The sequence below is a fragment of the Taudactylus pleione genome, unplaced genomic scaffold (genome assembly GCF_031769625.1).
Source record: "Taudactylus pleione unplaced genomic scaffold, aTauple2 ptg000522l, whole genome shotgun sequence".
In the NCBI taxonomy this organism is placed as follows: Eukaryota; Metazoa; Chordata; class Amphibia; order Anura; family Myobatrachidae; genus Taudactylus; species Taudactylus pleione.
The window spans coordinates 194,022-218,389 of record NW_028284924.1 but is presented as its reverse complement, the minus strand read 5'-3'; the positions used below and the strand labels follow the sequence as shown (position 1 = coordinate 218,389).

Below are 24,368 nucleotides of genomic sequence, written 5' to 3'. Positions count from 1 at the left end.
GCCTGTGGCTCGGGGGCGGGGTATAGAGGAGGACGGACCCAAGTGCATCCTGGGAGCTAAAAGCTTAACTGTGTGGTGCCCATGGATCCTGTTCCAGCTATAACCCCAAGGTCAACCCTGTGGACCCTATGGACTTCGTAGAAACAGAGATAACAAAGGTAAGTTCTTACCATATCTCTTGTTTTCTCCTCCTCTGGAAGATGTACTAAGCCTTGGAGAGAGTTAAAGTACCAACCACTCAGCTCCTACCTGTCACCGTTAGACTGCATTTGAAAAAATGGCAAGAGCTGATTGGTTGGTTGGTACTTGATCACTTTTCAAGGCTTAGTACTGTGCGTTACATGCCATTTCTCTCCTCTGCAGGTGTCGCTGTGCTCACAGGTAGCTCAGGGAATGGAACATTTGTCCAACAGTCGCTTCGTACACAAGGACTTGGCTGCTCGGAACTGTCTTGTGAGTGCCCAGCGTGTAGTGAAAGTGTCCGCCTTGGGGCTGAACAAGGATGTGTACAACAGGTGTGTTCCATAGAGCCAGGACATGTATGAGGGGTAACTTTCTATGAACCGGTGTGATTGTGTGTTTATAAAAGATAAGGTGCATGTGTTTGTTTTGTTTTTTGGTTTATAACTTATTATAATGGAGTTTTTAGTTATGAGACGACCACAAAATATGGGCAAGTTGCCGATCCAGGGGTCCATGTATTCCTGGAGGACTCTAGTAGTGCTACTGGCGGGGGATGCTATGCTGCTGGTTGTATTATTTGTACTGATGACTGGAGCAGGTTATAGGATTTACTACCTAGAGTGTTTCCAGGATATGATTAACACTGGGGCTCTTCTAAACCCCCTCCTAGGTAATAAAGGGGCCCCCCAAAGCATCAGAGTGCACAATGGGAGACTGTCCTATGGGTGCGGAGTACTCTGAATTTTCTTGGTCCACTTGTATTACAGTGAATACTACCACCTCCGCCAAGCCTGGGTGCCTTTACGCTGGATGCCTCCTGAGGCTGTGCAAGATGATGACTTCTCCACTAAATCTGATGTCTGGTCCTTTGGGGTGTTAATGTGGGAGGTCTTTTCTCTGGGGGAGCTGCCCTATACAGCCATGCCCGATGATGAAGTGCTTAACGGTACGTAACTCTATTTTCATTGCCATGCTTGCCATTTCCTACTTTGTCACTCTGTCTTTACCACCCTAGGGTTCATAACTCGTAACTATTTTGTCTGTCTCCCTGCAGGGGGGCTGGGGCTATCTTCTGCATGTGTCACCTTGCATGGGGTGGGGCTTCCTTCTGTCTGTGTTACCCTGCAGGGGATGGGAGTACCTTCTGCCTGTATCACCTTGATGGGGGTGGGGCTCCCTTCTGCCATTTTAACCAGTTGCCTGATGCGACCATGCCAAGCTGGGCTTTTCCTGACACACTTGCATCGAATGTGAGTGTATCGGAGAAGCCTGCGATGGCTGCCGGGAGGTAAGCCTCTAGCCTCCGCTGGGCTGAGCCCACCTGGCTGGCCCCTCTGTTGCCACGGCAACCTCCTCCAGCCTCTTCCTGCTAGCTGGGGGTATAAAAAGGCGATCCTATTTCTGCACTGCATATATAGAAAATATAGATTTCTACCTCAGGGTCCACAGGGATACCTTGGGGTATAGGTCTTGGCTCCACAGCCATGGGCACCACAGAGTTAAAGATGTCCTCCCAGGATGCACTGGCCCCCCTCCTATACCCTGCCCCCAGGCCAAGGCACCTCAGTTTCAGTAGGTGCCCGGCCGGGAGCCGGTCATCGCAGAGGGGGGCTGTGTATAACAGCCCCTGAAGATCATCTAAGAGAGGTAGCATAGGACTGTCCAGCGGACGTCCATGCTACCGCTCCGACACCCCCGCCGGCGCCGACCACCGGTAGTGATCCGGGGAGCTCGGCGGGCTCTTGGGGGTTCCTGCTAGCGGAACCTCTGGGGGCCTGGGACTGTGGCCGGATGTACGGGGGGCAGCAAAGGTAAGCAGCGGGCGTCTGCGGTAGGCGCCCGCTGAATCACAGTCCGGCGTCCCCAGGGCTGGGGGCTCCCTGGGGACGGCAGTATAGTGGAGCCAGGCGGATGCCTGCGCTCTCCACTAGACCACCAGGGATACGGGGCTGGAGCGTTGCGGAACACGCTCCAGCATCCCGGGGGGTTAATGGCCTGCCAGGGGAGGATGCCTTCCCTGTAGCGCACAGGAGGCTCCTCCCCATCACTGCTGTCGGCGCCTTACATTAAGGCTTTGGCGGGCTGAGGCAGTGATCCTCCCCAAGCCCGCCCCTTCATCCTCCGTCAGCCATTTTATGTGATGCTGTGGTGACGGTGCGGAGCCTGGGGTGCCCCTTGCATACCTCTCCTCCAGTAAAGGTCAGCGTATGTAGCGCTATCACTGCCAGGCTGTAGGTCTGTATAAGTGATAGTGCACTTAGTGCAGGGTTTCTGCATTGTATGTGACTTATGCTAGCGCTGTGTGCCTGATCTTTCTCCTGTCAGCTATTTTAGCTATCCCTATTTCTTTCTCCTGACCAGCCCTCTCAGTGCCAGTACTGTCAGGGTGGGAATTTACCTCACAGTTTATGATTTATTTCTGTGAGAGGAGTGTCACATACCACTATGTCCAGTGAGGACTCTGTTAGAGGAGCACCTCTCCTAATTTCCTGCTCCAGATGTAAAGCAGGTGTAAAGCAGGTGTGGCGGAGGGGGCGGTACTCCAGGATGGGTTATGTGCTGCATGTTTGGCCATCCCCGGTACCTCTGCTGTACCCAGCACCTCTCAGGAACCACCTTGGGCTTGTTTTGCACAAGCCCTGACTGTTCTTGTAAATAGGCTTACAGCCCCTCCTACGTTTCCACAATTGGGGTTTGCACAGCAGGCGGTAGTCCCGCCTCCTGTTCTGAGAGTTCCGGGACCGATAGTAATGCAGTGCCCCCCGCAACAGGTCCTTAATCAGGCTGACCCAGGTTTGGCTGATTCTGGGGTGCGGAGCACTCAGCAGGATCAATCCAGACCTGCTAAAAGACCGCTATTGTCATATCCATCTGCTCAGGATGAGGAGGATGACGGGTCGTCTGATGAGGGCGAAATTGTAGATTTTTCGGACACTGACACTCCTCAAACAGAGGCCAAGTCTAGCATTTACATTCCAGGCCTCATACGGGCAGTCCGTGCGGCCATGGTAATTACTGACGACAACTTACCTGCAGCGCCTACTCATGCTTATTTTAAAGAGGTTAAAGGAGCTGCAGCAGTTTTCCCTCTATCTGGTCAGCTAGTTGATCACATGGAGGAGGCCTGGAAATCTCCAGGATAAAGATTTCAACCTCACAAGCGTCTGGCACGTACTTATCCCTTTGTGGAAGATTACTTCACTAAATGGGAGTCTCACGTTACGCGCTTAGTAAAGAGCGCAACTTTACCTATGCCGTCTATGTCTTCTCTGACGGATACTACAGACCGTAAGGTGGAGGTGTGTCTTAAGTCCATCTATTCCCTTGCTGGAGGAGCATCTAGACCAGCTATGGCTGTCTGCTGGGTGGCCCAGGCTATGGAAAGGTGGGCGGACGCTTTGGAGGCATCATTCGCTTCTGAGGGTACCAGCGAACAGGTTATGTTAGTGGGTAACCTTCGGGATTCCGCTACGTACATTAACGAGGCAGCTTTGGATTTGAGCCTGCTTACTTCTAGGATTTCTGCGGCGGCTGTGGCCGCTCGACGCTCCTTGTGGTTACGTTCGTGGAGGGCGGACGCTGAATCCAAGAAAGGCTTGGAATGCTTACCCTACAATGGGCAGGTCCTGTTTGGACCAGCCTTGGACAAAATAGTAGACACATTGGCGGCTGCCAAATCTGCGTGTCTACCCTCAGCCCCGACTCCGTCTGGGTCTAAAAATCCGTCCTTTCGGCCCTATCGCCCTCCGGGAAAATCTAGGGTTCAGTCCTTTCCGAGACCTTCAGGTCCCAAAAAGACCACTAAGACCAAGAAGCAAGCTTAGAGTACCAGACTTTCAGCTGCCAAGCCGGGCGACAAACCCTCAGCCTGACGGGTTGGGCCTCCCCTTGGGGGATCCCAGGGTGGGAGGCCGACTTCTGCAATACGCCCAGTGTTGGTTCAAAACCACCACAGACACTTGGGTACGGGAGGTAGTATCTCAAGGATATGCCCTCTCCTTCCGCAGAAGACCTCCTCATCAGTTCTTTATAACAGCAGGTCCTTCAGATCCAACGAAGGCTCTAGCGATCCAAGAGTCGGTGCGTTCTATTCTTCAAATGGGAGTAATAGAACCTGTTCCGTTATCCCTGAGAGGGACCGGATATTACTCCAACCTTTTTCTGGTTCAAAAACCAAATGGATCATACCGACCTATACTCAACCTCAAGTCCCTGAACAAGTTTTTAAGGGTCCCTCGGTTCCGGATGGAGACTCTGCGTTCTATTGTTTTAGCTATGCAGCCTGGGGATTTTATGGTGTCCCTGGATATTCAGGATGCTTACCTGCATATCCCCATTGCCAGGGTTCATCAGCGTTACCTCAGATTTCTACTTCAGGGTCCATAGGGGGTCCACAGGGTTGACCTTGGGGTTATAGCTGGAACAGGATCCATGGGCACCACACAGTTAAGCTTTTAGCTCCCAGGATGCACTTGGGTCCTCCTCTATACCCCGCCCCCGAGCCACAGGCACCTCAGTGTAAGCTGGTGCCCGGCCGGAGTCGGTCACCGCGCAGGGGGGCTGCAGGAGCAGCCCCCAGAAGCTTTTTTATTTATTTATTTATTTTAGTTTCTTTTACTACAGACGGCAGCGAAGGGCTGTCTGTACAGACGCCCACGCTGCCGCTCTGATCCCCGACTGGCGCCGCGACGCCAGTACTGACCTGGGGATCGCGGCGGGAGGGCAGAGTCCGTACTAGCCGGACTCTGTCTACCTCCCAGGACTGCTGCCGGAGTCGCCGGGGATGCAGGTGAGCTGCGTGTCGCTGGCTAGCGGCGGCGCGCGGAATGCCTTAAATGCAGTCCTTTAGCCTCCGGTCCTGGGGACAGACCGGAGGCTGCTGGCAGTGGCGGCGGGCCCCCCCCATAACCCGTGGGACCACTAGACCACCAGGGATAAAGGGGCAAGCGGGAAGCCAGCATCCCTGGGGTTATGGCCAGCCAGGGGAGGAAGCCTTCCCTGTCAGCGGCTCCTCCCCTCAGCTCAGCGCGCCTTTCAGCACGCAGTCTGGCGTCGCTGAGCTGCAGACTCTTCGGCCACTCCTCCTCTGAGGTCTCCAGCGGCCATTTTCTCACAGTGGCAGCGCAGATCTCTCAGGGAGCATGCGGACCGGTCCCCCTGTGTACCTCTCCCCTGATTAAGGACAGCGTACACAGCACTATAGCCCTCCCAGACACTGAATCTGGGCAGGTTGATTGTAGTGTAAAGGTGCAGTGAGTATTACTTCTGCATGGTATGTGACTTTTGCTAGTGCTGCCTGTCTGTGCTTATTTTCCGCTTGCTGTCAGCTTATACCTATCCCTTTACTTCTCCTACAAGCCCTACAGGTGTGTGGGGGAGGGGCGTTTCTACTGACCTCACTTATATAGATCACGTATTTGTGAGGTTCGTCACATACAGTTGTGTGCTACTCAGTGCCATATTGTGGGCTGTTGTTCAGCACACCGGTGAGTGCGTTTTACTTCTACCCTGGTGCCAGATATATAATATATTCTGTCATGTCAGACGAGGAGGTTGAGCGCTCAGTGGCTCCGATGTTGGCCTCCTGCGGACGCTGTTCTGCAGGAGTGGATAGGGAGGATTTGTCACAGGATGGTCTGTGTAGTCGATGCCAGGTGGCTCCTGGCCCATCCAGACCTTCTCTGATGCAGGAACCACCGTGGGCGATGTTTTCTCAAGTGCTGGTGTCTATTGCGGACCGTCTATCAGTCCCGACTGCTCTCCCTACTAGGGCGTTACCCCAGCCGACCATCCCCCATTCCCCGGGTGTCCCGCAGTTATTGCGGAGTCCTCCTGGGTCTCAATCGGTGGGTCCCTATGCGGGGTTGCCTATGTATATACAGGCTTCCCCTGTGCCGCAGCAGCCTGTGGTACCTTTTCAGGCCCCTATGGTGACTCCTCCACCCTGGGTGGATGTGCTTTCCAACTCCGTACAAAATTTGGCGGCCGCTTCCTCGGTTTTTCAGTCAATGTTGCAGACTGACATGCCTTCTAGGGTTTCAAAACGCTCACTCATGGCACGGGCTGCTCAGGTATCTGACTCAGAGGGTTCCTCAGATGATGGGGAGGTCCCTGATGACACTGACTCGGACGCCTCGGTCCAGGAAATGGATACCAAGTCGTCCATTAATGTGCGAGCACTGGTTAGGGCGGTGCGAGCTATTCTTCTTATAGAGGATGAGGCACCGGTTCCTAAGTCGAAGTTTCCTAGTTTCAAAAAAACTAGGGTGGCTTCTGCGGTGTTTCCCCTGTCGGATCAGTTGACGGATCATATGGCGGTAGCTTGGCAGGCGCCCAGGAAGAGATTCCTTCCTCAGAAGCGGTTGGCTTCTAATTATCCCTTCCCTGAGGCACATTGTAAAAAATGGGAAACTCCACCGGCGGTGGATTCCCATGTCACCCGTTTAACTCGGGGCGCTACTTTACCATTACCGTCGATATCCTCGCTGAAGGATCCCACGGACAGGAAAGTTGAGACTTGTTTAAAGTCTATTTACTCCCTCTCCGGGGCGGTGGCCCGACCGTCCATGGCCATCTCCTGGGTGGCCAAGGCCATTGAGGGGTGGGCCAATGCATTGGAAGATACCTTCTCGGATGACGCTCCGGATGTCCAGCGGGCGTTGTTGGGACAGATGAGGGACGCTGCTTCTTACATTGGAGAAGCTTCTTTAGATGCTAGTCTGCTGACTTTGCGGGTATCGGCTGCAGCGGTGTCTGCCCGCCGATCCTTATGGTTGCGGTCCTGGAGAGCGGACTCTGATTCAAAGAAGGGCCTGGAGGCCTTACCTTTCAATGGGGAATTACTATTTGGTCCGGACTTGGACAAAATTGTGGATACCCTGGCTAAATCCAAGTCAGCCTTCCTCCCTTCGGCGGCACTGCCTGCTAAGGTTCGGAGTTCGGCTTTTCGTTCCTTTCGGGTTCAGGGGAAGGCGAAAGGTCAGTCCTTCCCAAGACAATCTGCGAGTAAGACTGCCTCTAAGCCCAAGAAGCAAGCCTGGAGTGCACGGCGCCCTTCTTCCAAGCAGGAAGATAAACCTGCGGCCTGATGGGACGGGCCTCCCTCTGGGGGACCTCAGAGTGGGAGGCTGACTTCTTCTATTTGCCCAGTGCTGGCACAATACCACCACGGATGCCTGGGTTCGAGAAGTGGTCTCCCAGGGGTACGCCCTGTCTTTTCGGTACAGACCACCCCACCAGTTTTTCTGCACAAGTCCTTCTCAGGACAAGACCAAGGCGTTACGGATTCAGGAGGCTATAGAGTCCTTGCTGAAAGCAGGGGTCATTGTTCCCGTTCCTCAATCACAACGAGGGACGGGGTATTATTCGTCTCTGTTTCTGGTGCAGAAACCCAATGGTTCTCATCGCCCTATCCTCAACTTGAAGTCTCTGAACAAATTCCTCAGGGTTCCCAAGTTCAGGATGGAGACGTTACGTTCCATCATTCTGGCGATGGAACCGGGGGATTACATGGTGTCCCTGGATATCCAGGACGCCTACCTCCATGTTCCGATAGCACCTTCGCACCAGCGGTATCTGAGGTTCGCTATCCTTCAACACCACTATCAGTTCCGAGCGCTACCGTTTGGTCTCTCCACGGCGCCGAGGGTGTTCACGAAGATTATGGCGGTCATGGCCGCACATCTTCGGAACCAGAATGTACGGCTGCTGCCGTATCTGGACGACCTCCTGTTGCTGGCGAGCTCCCCAGAGGTACTGCTTCTACATCTCCACCTGACGATCGCTTGCCTGCAAGCACACGGGTGGTTGATAAATTGGAAAAAGTCCTCCCTGATTCCATCACAGCGGATGGTTCATTTGGAGCCCTGCTGGATTCGCGTCAGCAAAGGATCTTCCTGACTCCGGAGAAGGTCGCCTCCCTACAGCTGCGGATACGCAGTTGCCTGAGCAGTTGCCGCCTGTCGGTCCATTCGGCTATGAGAGTTCTGGGGTCCATGGTGTCGACATTCGACATGGTGGAATTTGCCCAGTTCCATTCCCGGCCCCTGCAGGGGCTGATTCTATCGGAATGGAACGGGTTACCTCACCGGATCCGCTCTCAGGTGCTGGTGTTGTCTCCGGACGTTCGGCAATCTTTGGCTTGGTGGCTTCAGACAGCTCATCTGGTCGAGGGGCGCCCCTTTTGGATCCCGGACTGGGTCCTGCTCACGACGGATGCCAGTCTCCGGGGTTGGGGGGCAGTGACCGGCTCATTGTCTCTCCAGGGTCGTTGGTCTGCGGAAGAAACTCTTCTTCCCATCAACATCCTGGAACTGAGGGCTGTATACAGGGCCCTGCAGTCGTCCGGCCCCGCTCTTCACGGAAGGGCGGTACAGGTGCAGTCCGACAACGCCACCACGGTGGCGTATATCAACCACCAAGGAGGAACTCGCAGTCGGGCAGCGATGTCGGAGGTGTCTCGCATCCTGACTTGGGCGGATGGTCACATTCCAGCGATCTCGGCGGTCTTCATCCCTGGAGTCCTCAATTGGGAAGCGGACTTCCTCAGCCGTCACGACGTGCATCCCGGGGAATGGTCGCTTCACCCAGAGGTGTTTCAGCTACTCGTGGACAGGTGGGAACTGCCGGAGCTGGACTTGATGGCCTCCCGTCACAATCACAAGTTGCCTGTTTACGGGTCAAGGACAAGAGACGCAGGCGCAAGTCTGGTGGACGCGCTGTCGGTGCAATGGACGTTTCACCTGGCGTATCTGTTTCCTCCGATATCCCTACTTCCTCGGGTTCTGCGGAAATTCAAGCAGGACGGCGGCACGCTAGTGCTGGTAGCTCCGGCGTGGCCCAGACGTCCTTGGTACTCCGATCTCAGGAGCCTCTCCATCGACGCTCCGTACCTTCTTCCTCAGCATCGGGACCTGTTGTCTCAAGGGCCCTGTCTTTACCCGGATCTGGGTCGGCTGTCTTTGACGGCGTGGCTCTTGAGACAGCCGTCTTGAGGTCTCGGGGCTTCTCCAGTTCGGTTATTGGTACCATGCTCAGGGCACGCAAGCCTGCTTCAGCACGGATTTATCACAGAGTGTGGCACACTTACTTTCAGTGGTGTGAGTCCAGAAATTATGATTCTCAGGTGTTCCGAGTTTCTAGGGTCTTGGAATTTCTTCAATCAGGATTGGACCTCGGCTTACGTCTTGCATCTCTGAAGGTTCAGGTTTCCGCCTTGTCTGTGTGGTTTCAACGGCGGATTGCAATGCTGCCGGACGTTCACACCTTTTTCCAAGGTGTTCTCAGGATCCAGCCTCCCTTTGTGCCTCCTGTGGCTCCTTGGGACTTGGCGGTGGTTCTACGGGTCCTGCAGGGTCCTCCGTTTGAGCCTCTTGAGTCGGTGGAGCTCAAGTGGCTGACATTTAAGACCGTTTTTCTCCTGGCAATTGCTTCGGCCTGGAGGGTGTCTGAATTGGGGGCGCTTTCCTGTCGCCCTCCTTTCCTGATTTTTCACCAGGACAGAGCGGTGCTCCCCACTCGTCCTGAGTTTTTGCCCAAAGTGGTCTCGAAGTTCCACATTAATCAGGAACTTGTTGTGCCAGCTTTTCAGTCCCCTGATATTTCAGCTGGTGAGACTTCCTTAGATGTGGTCCGGGCGCTTAGAATCTATGTGGACCGGACGGCTTTGGTTAGGAAGTCTGATTCCTTGTTTATCCTCTTTGGTTTTCACAAGAGGGGTTGGCCTGCCAACAAACAAACGTTAGCCCGTTGGCTTCGTTCCGTTATTTGTGAGGCTTATGCACAGGAGGGTTTACCTGTGCCAGCCTCTGTTAAGGCTCATTCCACTCGTTCTGTGGGTCCCTCTTGGGCTGCTAGACGTGGAGCTTCTGCTGTTCAGCTGTGTAAGGCGGCCACTTGGTCTTCAATTCAAACGTTTTTGAGGTTCTATGCGTTTGACACCTTCGCCTCTCAGGATGCATCCTTTGGGCACCGGGTGCTTCTTTCAGCACAGGAGTGTCCCCGCCCTTAGTTGAACTGCTTTGGGACATCCCCAAGGTCAACCCTGTGGACCCCCTATGGACCCTGAAGTAGAAAACAAGAGATATGGTAAGAACTTACCTTTGTGATCTCTGTTTCTACGAAGTCCATAGGGTCCACAGGGCGCCCGCCCTGACACACCTGGCTTCAAATGGGCTGTGTGGGTGGTCACCGGTTTTCCGTCTCCCATTGCTGTGAGTATGGTTTCTTGTGTGTTCCAGTCTTCCTTCTCTCTGTTCCATATTCTCCTCCGGCCTAGGCTGCTTACCAACTGAGGTGCCTGTGGCTCGGGGGCGGGGTATAGAGGAGGACCCAAGTGCATCCTGGGAGCTAAAAGCTTAACTGTGTGGTGCCCATGGATCCTGTTCCAGCTATAACCCCAAGGTCAACCCTGTGGACCCTATGGACTTTGTAGAAACAGAGATAACAAAGGTAAGTTCTTACCATATCTCTTGTTTTACAGTGTTGGACCTCCATTACCAGTTTCAGGCCCTACCGTTTGGGCTTTCCACGGCTCCTCGGGTGTTCACAAAGTAATGGCGGTCATGGCGGCACACCTGCGGTTGCAGGGAGTTCGCCTGTTACCTTACTTGGACGACCTTCTGTTGTTGGCAGGGTCGCCACAAGTCCTTTGCAGCCATCTACAACTGACAATATCGGTATTGCAGGCTCACGGCTGGATAGTGAATTGGAAGAAGTCCTCTCTAATTCCTTCTCAGAAAATGGTCCATCTCGGGGCATTGTTGGACTCTCAGCAACAGAGGATCTTTTTGACGGAGGAAAAGATAGCCCTGTTGCAGTCCAAGATACGCAATGTTCTAAGCAGTCGCCGAGTGTCTCTTCTCTCGGCGATGAAGTTACTGGGATCCATGGTGTCAACGTTCGACATGGTGGAGTATGCCCAGTTCCACTCCAGGACTCTACAAATGTTGATCCTGTCCAGATGGGACAGAAATCCCCGTCGAATAAAGACGCAGATGATCAGGCTCACTCCGGAAGTGCGCCTGTCTTTGACTTGGTGGTTAAAAAAGTTTCATCTCAGCAGGGGACGTCCGTTTTGGATTTCGGATTGGGTCCTTCTAACAACGGATGCTTGCCTTTGGGGCTGGGGCGCTGTGACAGGCCCACATGTCTTCCAGGGCCGGTGGACGTCGGAGGAATCGAACCTGCCAATCAATATATTGGAAATTCGAGCAGTGTTCAGGTCGCTGCAACATGCAAGACCGTTCCTGCTAGGGAAACCTGTGCAGGTTCAGTCAGACAACGCCACCACGGTGGCTTACCTAAATCGTCAGGGAGGATCTCGAAGCCAAGCGGCTCTAAAGGAGGTGTCCCGCATTCTGACTTGGGCAGAAGGCAATCTGCCGGCCATTTCGGCCGTCTTCATTCCGGGTGTGCTGAACTGGGAGGCGGACTTCCTCAGCCGCCACGATGTACACCCGGGGGAATGGTCTCTTCACCAGGAGGTGTTCCAACTCCTGGTGGACAAGTGGGATCTTCCCGAAATAGACCTCATGGCCTCCAGACACAACCGCAAGCTGTGGGCGTACGGATCCCGAACAAGAGACACGGGAGCTCTCCTGGTGGACGCTCTGTCGGCACGGTGGAACTTCCAATTCGCGTACCTGTTTCCTCCATTCTCCCTGCTGCCTCGAGTAATTCGAAAGTTCAGGCAGGAAGGAGGCAAGATCCTGCTGGTGGCCCCTGCGTGGCCCTGAAGGAGTTGGTACTCGGATCTCCAGTGTCTATCCATCGACACTCCTTGGCTGTTACCTCAGAGGCCGGACCTATTGTCTCAGGGTCCTTGTCTCTACCCAGACCTGAGTCGGCTATCTTTGACGGCGTGGCTCTTGAGGCTTCCCTCTTGAGGTCCAAGGGTTTCTCTAGAGCGGTGGTCAATACCATGTTACATGCTCGTAAGCCGGCTTCAGCTAGAATTTACCACAGGGTGTGGCATACCTATTTTGAGTGGTGTCGCCCTAAAGCGTACGATCCTCGCGAGTTTAGAATATCGAGAGTGTTGGCTTTCCTTCAGGCAGGCTTGAATTTAGGTCTACGACAGGTGCATGATTCTGCCCTGTCGGTTTTGTTTCAACGAAGGATTGCCACGCGGCCTGATATCCGTACCTTTATGCAGGGTGTCCTTCGCATCCAGCCTCCCTATGTCCATCCGGTAGCTCCATGGGATCTGGCTGTGGTCCTGAAGGCGCTACAGGATCCTCCATTTGAACCTCTGGGTTCTGTGGATCTGAAATGGCTTACGGCAAAAACAGTGTTCCTTCTGGCTATTGCTTCAGCCAGAAGGGTGTCGGATTTGGGGGCTCTTTCGTGTCGTCCTCCATTTCTAATTTTTCATTCGGACAGGGCGGTACTTCGTACCCGTCCCGAATTCCTGCCTAAAGTAGTGTCTAGTTTCCACATTAACGAGGAAATTGTGGTCCCAGCCTTTAATTCATCTGATCTCTCAGCTGGTGAGGCTTTATTTGGATGTGGTACGGGCTCTGCGGATTTACGTGGACCGTACCAGTTCTTTGAGAAAATCGGACTCTTTGTTCGTCCTATATGGATTTCATAAGAGGGGTTGGCCTGCCAATAAACAGAATTTGGCACGCTGGATCTGCATGGCGATCTCTGAGTCATACACTCACGAGGGACTCCCAGTGCCACCCTCTGTGAAAGCTCTGTGGGACCTTCGTGGGCAGCTCGACGTGGCGCCTCAGCTCTTCAGCTTTGTAAGGCGGCCACGTGGTCCTCTGTCCATACTTTCGTCAAGCATTACGCCTTTGACACATTTGCTTCTCAGGGTGCTTCCTTCGGGCGGCGGATTCTCCTCTCGGCACAGGAGTGTCCCCTCCCTTGAAGGACACTGCTTTGGGACATCCCCAAGGTATCCCTGTGGATCCCTAAGGACCCTGAGGTAGAAAACAGGAGATATGGTAAGAACTTACCTTTGTTATCTCCGTTTCTACTAAGTCCTTAGGGTCCACAGGGCGCCCGTCCTGACGCCCTGTGCTTCCGTAGGGTGTTGTTCTGGTCACCAGTTTTCTGTCTCCCTTTTCTAAGAGAATGTGAATCTTGTGTGTTCCAGACTTTCTTCTTCCTTTTTCCTCACTCCCGGCCTATGGCTTGATACTAAAACTGAGGTGCCTTGGCCTGGGGGCGGGGTATAGGAGGGGGCCCAGTGCATCCTGGGAGGGCATCTTTAACTCTGTGGTGCCCATGGCTGTGGAGCCAAGACCTATACCCCAAGGTATCCCTGTGGACCCTAAGGACTTCGTAGAAACGGAGATAACAAAGGTAAGTTCTTACCATATCTCCTGTTTTTTTTTTTTTTTTTTTATATATATATCTACTCGTATATCTCACCTGATAAGGGATACTTATACTCCCTTTTAATTCCTTTATACTGTTCCTTGCATAAATCTTTATAAGTCCTATCACCACATGAAATAACGTAAAACACCCACAGTTCTCTGTATAATATTAGTTTATCAAAGTAGGATTACACAGTACATATATATATATCCCTGCTTCAATTAACTACAAAACAATATATTCAATTACACACAAAAACAATACAATTATAAGGATTGATACTTATGTTCTTGGAGATCACAGGCCTGGCTTAGATGTTGTTCGGGCAGTAGTCTCAACACATGTGCTTACAGTCTGAGTTCATTCACTCATAAGAGTCTGGTTGTAACTTGATATAGGAAATGGGGGTAGTGATCTCTATTCAAAAGCTGATAATGTGTGAGAACTGGTTTTTACTGGGTTTGCAGTTGCAGAAGAGAGAAAGGAGGGGGTTGGGAGAATTCTCCTATAACACCACCCATCAGCATCCTATTTTCTCCATCCACTGGGGGACACTGGAGTTGTACTGGCAATGTCCCAAAGCAGTCCGCACGAGAGGGCGCGTGCTACGGCTGCACAAAACACCCTGTGCCCAAAACTAGCCTCCTTGGACACATGTCCAAATGGTAGAATTTTACAGAGCTGTGCACGGAAGACGAGGTGGCATTCCAACACAGTTGAGCAGAAGAAGCCCCATGACGCATAGCCCAAGAGGTGTCCACCAACCAAATGGAATGAGCAAACACCCTGGAGGGCACAGGATGTCCACCAGCAACATAAACTTGTAGAATAACCACACTTTGTTTCGAAGCCGGCTAACCCTGCTTGTGGGCATCATAAATGACAAACAAGTAATCCATCTTGTGTAAGGCTGAATTCCAGGCCACGTAATACCGAGGAGCTCATACCACATATAAGGAATGAGTGGAGGAAGAATCTCCACTGGGAAGTGCTGTAGCCACAATTTGTTGATTTATGCAAGATTCGGGACGACTGGAAAAAAGGATCGGTACGCAGCACCGCCCAGTCGTCATGAAAGACCAGATAGGGAGAATAATATGACAAACACTTGCATCCATCATGAGGGTGTCCAAGTTAATGGCCAGGAGGAAGACCGTCATCCAAGTCAAGTACTTTAACTCGATTGAGTCCAGCGGTTCAAACCGAGCCAATTGGAAAAAGACAAGATTCAAGTCCCACGGAAAAAAAACAGGGTTTGCAAATGAAGTACCCACTGCATAAACATCTGTAGTGTTGGTAGCAAGGCCGAACGACGCTGGAAAAAAGTGGATAATTCAGACACCTGCACTTCTAATGATCCTAGGCATAAATCTGCATCCAGACCTTCCTGAAGTTGGGAAATATAATAGGAAGGAGGAGGAAACTCATTCTTCTCACAGTAGGTCACATAAGTCCGCAAGATGCGACGATTATGCTTGGCTTACGAGTCTGTAGCATGGTTATACTCTTTGCTCTCAAAATCCCTGTTAAATGTAGCTGAGGTAAGGCTGAATGTACGAATGGTCCTTGTAACAGGTCTGGACAAAGTGGAAGAGGCCATGGGGTGTCTATCAAAGGGTCTGGGTGCCACTCTCATTGTGACCATTCTAGAGCCACGAGGATTACAGTCGCCTACTCCCACTTTATGCATTTTAGAACCCGAGGAAGAAGCGTAACCAGAGGGAACATATAAATTGGATGATGTGACATAGCGCCTGCAGCCAGAGCTGCCCGGGGCTCTTGTTCTGGTACGATAAAAGGGAACCTTGTAGTTGAGACGAGACGCTATAAGATCAACATCTGGAAGACCCCATCTCGTTACCAAGGTCTGGAAAATGTCCGGGTGAAGGGATCACTCGCCGCGGTGAGGTAATCTGCCTCTTAATTTTCAACACAGGGAATGAACACCACTGATATGGCGGGGAAGGTGCTTTTCTGCCCACCAGAATATTCGTGCCATATCACTTATGACCAAGCACTCTTTATGCCCTCTTGGTGATTGCTATACGCCACCACCATGGTATCTGACTGGACCTTCATGAGATGCCAATGCATTGAGTTGCCCTGAGTTCCAGGACATTTATGGGTAGCATCACCAGATACCTTAGAACTGATACCGGAAGACTACTGCTCCCCAGCCTCTGAGACTGGCGTCTCTAGTGACCAATGTCCAATCATATGGTGAACAGGTGACCAGCAATGAGATGTTTGGCATCCAACCACCAAAGGAGGGACCAGCAGGCCTGAGGGGACAGATGAATAAGTAGTCAGATGAAGTTGGGACTCGTCCTATTTGCTTGGAGAACGGGTCCAATTGAAAATCCTGGGAGTGGAGCCTGCCCAATGGAACTGCATCAAAAGGGAACACAAGTTTCCCCAGGAGATGCATGCATAGGCATAACAGTCCGTGCAACACACGGGGCTTCGTCTCCAAGTCATAAATGTGCCTTAAGGTACAGATTTAATATGGGTTTGAATAAATATTAATATATCCAGGTAGCATTTGATTTGGAAAAAAAAGTGGACAGAGATCACTTTTTTTTTCTTTTTTTTTTTTTCTTGAGAATCAGTCGTATCCATGACTGAAGCTCTACAATCCTGTCTTGTGGAAGAAATATTCTCTGTAAAATTGTGTCTAACTACATTCCAAGGAACTGCAGTCTCCAAGCTCGAATCAGATTGGACTTTTTGAAATTCACAATCCAGCCATGACAATGATCGTCTGATGTGTTAGCTGTACATTAGAGATAAGAGTCTCCGAGGAGGAGGGGGCCTTTATCGGGAGATTGTTGAGGTAGAGGACGATTGTCACTTCCGATGACCGAAGGTGAGCCACCATTACCTTGGTAAAGACTAGTTAGCCGTCGGAGAAGCCGAAGGGTAAGGGCCAAGAATTGGAAGTGGGCTTACCGAATTGTGAACTGAAGATAGGATTGATGTGGTTCCCATATGGGAATGTGTAAAGAGGCATCCTGAATGTCCATGTATACCAGAAATGTTTCTAACTCCATGCTGACGATCACTGATAAGAGATTACATTTCTTAGACCGCAAATGAACATTTGAGACTTTTAGGTTTAGGATGGGTCATACCAAGCCTTCCGGCTTTGGTCCTACAAATAGGTTGGAGTAAAGCTCCTTGGATTCTCTGTCCATCAGAACCGGGACGATGGCTAACAACAGTTTACTGCCCCTTTTAAGGCCAATCTTTTGGCAAGAGGCTGTTAGACCTGTGAAAAAGAACCGCCGATGAGGAGGGCTAAAATTCTAATTTGTATCTGACCGAGAGGGTTCTCCTGACTCGTGCATCGGAAATTTGAGAAAAAATTGTCTGAAAATGAAGAAGATGCCCCTCCTCTCCCACCACCACTGTAGGATTCGCTACAAGGATGGGTAACCTGTCATGGCGGCTGGTTTCTCTTCAGGTTTTGCAACAGGAAGGCCAGGATTACTGGTCCTTCACTTTTTCACCTAGGCAGAGGGCATTTGTCTCTGAGCTCCTCTGAGTCGCTGCTTACCTGAGTGTCAAAATGAAGGGCCCTAAAAAGACATGGCCTTGTGTGTGGAAGGAGGGTAGAAGGGAAAGTTTTTTCACAAACCCCCATTCATATTTCAAATCCCCTTCCTCCCCCCCCCCCACCCCGGCTTAGCTGGAGCAATTATATTATCAAGCTTTGGGCACATACAAAATCTCTCCGTAAAAATGAAGGTCCTCTAAGGGATCGCTTTGATTCCACGTTCGCTCATCATGATCTCAGCCAAAGGGAGCTACGAGCAGCAATTACCAAAGTGGAAGTTGTCGAGCAGATATCTGCCTCAATAGCAACCTCTCCCAAGTAAGAAGCAGACTCCTTTATATGCTCTACCAGAGAAATAAGTCAGCCTGAGGAGTACCTGAGCGCAGGCCATCTGAAAGAAGATCTGTCCCATTTTTCTACTGCTTTATTTACCCAGGCAGAGACTAGAATAGGCCGCATAAATCAATTTTAGGGTAGATTCCAGTTTATGATCAGAAGTTTCCTGGAGAGAAGTAGATCCTGGTACTGGGGTGGTAGCCTTTTTGGATAACCAGTAGACTGAAGGATCCACCAAAGGGAGAGTTTCCCACATGGATCTGTCTGCAGAAGGAAGTAGTTAAAGGGAGATCAGGAGTTTCAGATATCTGGATGCACCCAAGCTGTGGACAGCATGCCCTCCAAATGAGAGGACGAAGGAAAGATGTTGCCTGCTTATGTTTTCTTTTGAAAGGAGATACATCCTGTGACTCTGGAGGTTTGTGTTGGATATCTTTAAGACCTGGCAGACCGTTTTGATTAAGGCATCCACTCCTTGTATGTCAGAGGCATCATCTATCACTGATATTAGATGGTCCCCCTCCCCCTGTGAAGAACCCTCAGAAGTTGATCCTTCTTAGGACTGCACGATAATTGTCTGCGCTTTTGAAGACCATTGTGTCTGGACAGCTCATCCAATCCTTTGGAAGAAGGTTCAAGTAGTCTCTCAAGCGAAGAAGAGACCTGTGGGCCAACCATTGAGTCTAGGGTGGCTCGACCGGCAGAAAAGGTTGAGAACTCTGATTGACCTTCATTGAGGCAAATGCAAAAGGTACCCCAGAAGACCCCCCGGACACAAAAGACCACCGAGGATCCAGACAGAGTGAGAGAGAAGGGTAATTTTCTGGAGGCTGGTGGTGATGTTACCGTGTCATTCCGTTCTGGGAGTGATCCCGCAGCTTTCCCAGACATAGTGATAAAAAGGGGAAGTTAGCACAGAAAAGGTAAAATATGCAATGCAGTTTTTAGTGAGGACAGCTCAGACTTTCACCAAGAAAGCATCTACAATGAACACGTGAGCTTCAGAACTGGACCATGGAGCAATGGAAGAAGGTGGCCTAGTCTTGAGGTATTACGTTTTCTTAATGTTGGCGACCCGATGCGTTGGGGTTGTTAATCTGGGGAAGAGATGGTACCAGGAAGCACTATGGGAATAAGACAAGCTGACAGAGGCAGAGTGATGCTCTGGGCTGTGTTTTACTGGGACACCTGGCATTCATGTGGATGTTACTCTATCATGTGCCAACTACCTAAACGTTTTTGCGGACCAGGAACATCCCTTCCTGGCAACGGTGTTCCCTGATGGCAGTGGCCTCTTTCAGCAGGATAATGCAGCTGTCACACTTCAGTTTGTTCAAGGATAGTTTGAGGAACATGATAGAGGGCCCGATTCAAGCAAGGAACGCAACTGCGAATGCAATAGCGATTACATATGCAGTCTCACTGCAATAGTATGCTAATTCATTGCAATCACAATGCAATCTCAGCACAACATAAGGATGCCCATTTTACCTTACACACATCTGTAATGTTTAGCAGGACTGCGAAACCATCTGTACCATCGCAGCCTTGGGCACACTTGCACAAGCCCTGACCTTACTCACAAAACAATTTTTTTCCAAAAATGTCCCCAAAATTGTGAGATTTCCTACATTTTCGAATTATGTAAATAATACCTATTTAAAACCAGTTCAGCGGGATTTTAATAAAATTTCTGCATATTTTTTAATAAAATCATACTGAATCAGGTTTAAGTAGGTATTATTTACATAATTTGATAATACATTTTGACTTATTTTTCCAAAAATGTCACTAAAATTGTAAAAAATAAATAAAAATCAGCCAGTTAAGCGGTTAACCTTGTGTGATTGTTGCATAGAGTGCGATAACTTATTCTCACGTACATTCCAACAGTCATGTCCATATTCTGTTGCAGGTTTACAGAGCAGCTCTCTGAAACTCTCTGCCCCCGAGAACTGTTCCTCCCGCTTCTACAAACTGATGCAACGCTGCTGGGCTTCCAGCCCCAAAGATCGCCCATCATTCAGTGACATTGTCAACAGGCTTGGTGATGCCCCCACGGACAGCAAAATGTGAGGCTGGGGCAGTCTCCAATGTGCCTCCTCAGGAACAAGCACAAGTATTGAACAGACATTTGTATAGCTGCAATATAGGTACAACGCCCCCAACTGGTGCTGCAGTGGGCAACTACGGACCTCTGAGGGGGGAGAACGTTCCTTCCATGTGTTTCAGTCAAAGCACAAATGCATTACCACCCCCCAATAGGGTACCATTTGTTACATGTATGTACATACACGTCTGGTCTTTAACACTAATGTTACATGTATGTGCATACAGCCGTTAACACTAATGTTACGTGTCTTCTAGAACAGATATTTATTCACTCTTTAAATAATGTTTAACGTCATGAGTCGGTCGGATCAGAAACGGCCTCAGGGTTCACAGCGTGTGAATCCTGCCCTTGGAGCAGCGGCTTCGTGTCTCGGACCATGCCTCTGGTGTAATATGGATGTCTGTTGGCAGCTTAGTTTTTATTTCTGCAATATAGTCCCAAAGTTTTTAGTAACCTCAGCACATTTACCACAATGGGGACCAATAATCAAGTCAATCACCATTCCTGTGATGTTTTGTAATATAGGAAAGCACTGTGCATCTAGGACATCTGAAATAGGGGCCAAATGTATCCCAGGAAGAAAAAAAACGATATAATAATTCCAAAATTCAACAAAGTTCTAATATATCTGCTAAAATGTAAACTTAAATTTAACATACAACGAAAATAGTCTAATATACCTTACATAAAGGTATTTTTTTTGCACCCAGAGGCCAGTTTTTGTTCTTACCGATCTCATAGCTTGTTGTGTTTTTGTATTCTGTATTGTAAAGCACAGAGTCTTCCATGTAATCTGCACCCCTCACACTAAGTGCCTGTGTAATGAAGGATTTCTCTGGCAATATAATTCAGCCTTAATATGTTAAATGCAGGATTGTCTTTTATTTTTATTATCCAGTGAGGTTTTTTTTTTACAGATTTTAATTTGTACTTGTTTGGTTACAAATTGTAGATTATTTTTTTTTTGTAATGTTTGGGCTGTTTTTATTGCTCACACTGCTGTTTTTTTAATTTGAAGATTTTCTTACATAGTTTGCACCCAATAAAACAATGGCCTTTTTATACATTACTGTTCTGTCCTATATATTTGATGTTTTTGTATATTCCCATTTAACCTGTGCACAAAGTGTTTAGACATGAGTGTTAATTTGCAGAGAATTTTACTCCTTTTTGATTCTTGGTAAAGGAATTCCAGAATTTGAAACCGTTATTACTGTTCATTTTGTTTCCTTGAAATACTCCATAGCAGCCATTCACAATTCAGGTAAACACCTTAGTCAGCTGAGTAGAGACTAGAAAAAGAAACACACCTGGAAGGGTTTTAGTGTGACTCCTCCTGCAGCCCGGAAGGGATGCAGTGTGAATCCTCCTGCAGCCCTGGAAGGGATGTATCGTGACTCCTGTACCCCATGGAAGGGTTATAGTTTGACTCCTCCTGCAGCCACAGAAGGGATGTGGTGTGACTTCACCTCCCCAAAGATCCCTGGCTTTGGGTGATAATGCTTTGGCCATGGAGACCCGGTGATAGGGTTTCCTGGCTGTGGCATTACATCCCCGGTCGGTTTGGGTCCGGTGCTGGTTTTAAATATAGGTAGACTCCTAAGCATTTTTTCCCCACTATATTTAAAACCAGGACTGGCCCTGCAGCCAGGTGCTGGTTCCTAAAGGGGAACCCTACATGTGTGTTGTTTTTTTTTTTTTTTACACCCTGTAATTTTAGGCACCAGGAGTGGCTGACCAGTCTTGGGCTGGGGGGGATATCCCACGTCATTTAAAAAAAAAAAAAAAAAAAAAACAGCCTGTGCACATTTCACTGATATGTGCAGGCTGCTTGTTCGGGAGAGAAAGTCGGGCAGGGAACTCGGAGCTTCGACACAGACAGGATCGATCAAATACACCATCAAACAACTTGATCCTGTCAAAACCGGGTGTTTGGTAAATTCACTAATTTTTTTGTGAAAAAAAACGTCAGTTTTTGATCGATCCCATCAGTGTTTAAAAACAGGACAAATTGGGACCAACCCGAATCTTAGTATATTTACCCCTTTGTGTCTACTCCTTTTGTAACCCTGCACAACGACATCCTTAATCCAACTTGTAAGAGTATGTTTAGATGGAGTTTCCGACTTCCTTTGTATATACTGTAGGTTCCCAAATGTGGTTCTCAAGGCACCCCAACAGAGATCCATGGTTGAGCACAGGTGGTTAAATCAAATTGACTGCGTTACTGATTAAGTGACCTGTGATTAAGCATGGATATCCTTAAAACCTGTACCGTTAGGGTGCCTTGAGGAACGAGTTTGGGAACCTCTGGTATATACACTCAGTGTCCACTTTAGTGCTCGTCAATGCAAATATCTAAACAGCAAAACATGACTGCATGTTTTATAAAGTCAGTGGCTGACATGGATAAAGAGACTCAGTTGGGGGGGGGGGGGGGGGGGGGAGTGGGGATTAGGGACTCCTGGGGGGAGTTAGGGTTAGGCACTCCCCCAGGAGGGTTAGGTTTAGGATTCAGGGAAGGAGGTTAGGGTAAGGGAGGGTTAGGATACTTACCCTAGTCGGGATCTTCGTCTTCCGGTGTCGGCATCTCATCCGCCGGTATTACATACCGATTCCCTAGGAATAGCCGTGTAGCCAGGTGGGAGGTAAGTTGAGGCCAATCAATTATCACCTTTACTGTTGCTCAAACATACTTTGCAAGTTAACAAAACTTATGGTAGCATATGAGCCGGGTGACTACCTCTGCAACGTTGTCTGTGGTACTGTACCTCATTGGAGAAAGTCAAGATGTCAACAAGCTCTATAGCCAAGTACTGCTAACACAAATCTAAAATAACTCATTGACAATAATATGGAAGAGGGCATTGCATTACGAATAATGGCCAAACCTGTGTATTGAAGGCAGTCTTCCATTATTTCTTTTCACTAATGTAAATCAAGTAACAGTTACAGATGTTATTCTACTGGTACAATGATAGAAAACAAAATGCCCAGCTCAAGATTCCCTTTTGTTCAAACACACAAAGAAAATGGTGTGTGTGGGTTGGTGGAATAGGGAACGTGAAAATTAATCGCCGATATAGGCGTTTCGAAAGGAGTTGAAGACAGCACAAGAAAATACTTGTTTTCCAAGTCACCGGAAGTGGCAGAGATGGGCAGAAGCAATGGGGGCCATTCAAGGGAAGATCTTGAGCACGGTGAAGCCAATACTGGTTTTCTTAAAAACTCTGGAGCCCAAACTTGTATAAAGCTCAGGCCTATCAATAAAATAACATGTCATTCTTTCCATGCATGCAACATGCCATATATTGTTTTTGACCACTGAAGGGTCTACTTGTCTCCAGTGGGAAGTTATACACGATTTGACTGTGAACAATATATGCAAGACTACTTTTGTGCAGTACAAACTATATACTTCTATTCACACACTGCGCTCAAACAAGTTGCAGATGGGTTCTAAATATAAGGGAACATTAACCCTTAAAACAGAATCTAAAGACAACTTTTAAACATAAGCGCTACCATGTATCAGGCCATAAAGAAGAGAAAATATATCCAGAGACGACACTTCCCCACATTGTGGCTTGTAATATGTATTAGCTGTGTATTTATAGCCAATGTACTCATGCTTTAAAATAATTAGCTGTGCACATAAAGATTTCATAATTGATGTAGTGACCGCCGCCTAGATGTCTTCCTGATATATATCGATGTGAGATCCCAACGATCCCCAAAATAAACTGACCCATATATCTATGTGCTTCTGCATGAATTTCCACTCTGAACCCAGATGTAGTGAAGCTCCCGATGTGACATGGAGGAGAGACAGAATCCAGCTTGCACCAATGCGTTTTGGAATAGGTATTACTTTATCAAGATGCTCCCATACATTACCAGGTTTGCATCCCAACCAGACAGATGTCTGACTGATAATTGTATAGTGTATGTCCTGCATTAGGAAGCACTGTGATATGTGCCCCTAATAAAGAATAGGGTTGGTCAAAGGCCTCATTAAAAACTCGGAGAAGGAAAGAGGTTGTATTATCTTGTTGAGGTCTTGAAATGTAAAAGATTATTCTAGTGTAGGGTCTAGATGCCCTTCACTGAGACGACCCAGACGTCATCAGTTACTGTCCAACATCATCCCTACCATCCACGTGGACATAGAGGGGGAATATAATCCTGTGGTGAGCCCCAAGTGTGGTAAGAGAACAAATTTATTTTTTAGGTGGACTTTATGGGTATGGAACCACACTTCTGCCCTCACCTCACTTCCAGGTCCTTACAGTGAAAGGGAAGAGAGCTCTACCATTATTCTAGTGCTTTGTGCTTATTCTGAAAGCATGTGTGGATTATTTCCCCATGGGAAGAATCTGTTTCTACTTTTGCAGAAGGCCAGCTTTGTCTAGTGCACAGGTTCTCAAACATGGTTCTCAGGACCCCAAACAGTGCATGTTTTGCAGGTCTCCCCATAGAATCACAAATTAAATAATTAGCTCCACCTGGGGATCTTTTAAAATATGTCCGTGAGTAATGACTACACCTGTGCACCTGCTAGGAGACCTACAAAATGTGAACTGTGTGGGGTCATGAGGACAGAGTTTGAGAACCACCGATCTAGTACACTGATGGGAAACGGGCATCTCTAGGGCCATGTGTGGCCCACCATACCTTCAGCTGCAGCCTCCAGCTCCTTGCTCTTAGATTTTTTTCGGTATAACTTGTAACACTGGTTTAAAATGCCTGCTGGTATATTACAGATTGGTGTAGATTTCTTTGATTTAATATATTGCTTTAATTTATCACTGAGGTTAAGTGTAATTGCAACCCTCTCCTTCAGTCTGT

The 24,368-nt window shown here is 49.2% G+C and overlaps 1 protein-coding gene across 1 annotated transcript in view; it reads left to right on the top strand.

The window, feature by feature from the left end:
* Window positions 1-20,691, top strand: part of PTK7 (protein tyrosine kinase 7 (inactive)) — a 79,561-nt gene extending 58,870 nt beyond the window's left edge. The window contains exons 18-20 of the mRNA XM_088450693.1: window positions 364-515; window positions 951-1,129; window positions 19,323-20,691. Coding sequence (XP_088306819.1) covers window positions 364-515; window positions 951-1,129; window positions 19,323-19,483 — 492 coding nt within the window. The 3' untranslated portion in view covers window positions 19,484-20,691. The remainder of the gene's footprint in view (window positions 1-363; window positions 516-950; window positions 1,130-19,322) is intronic.
* Window positions 20,692-24,368: the final 3,677 nt, after the last annotated feature.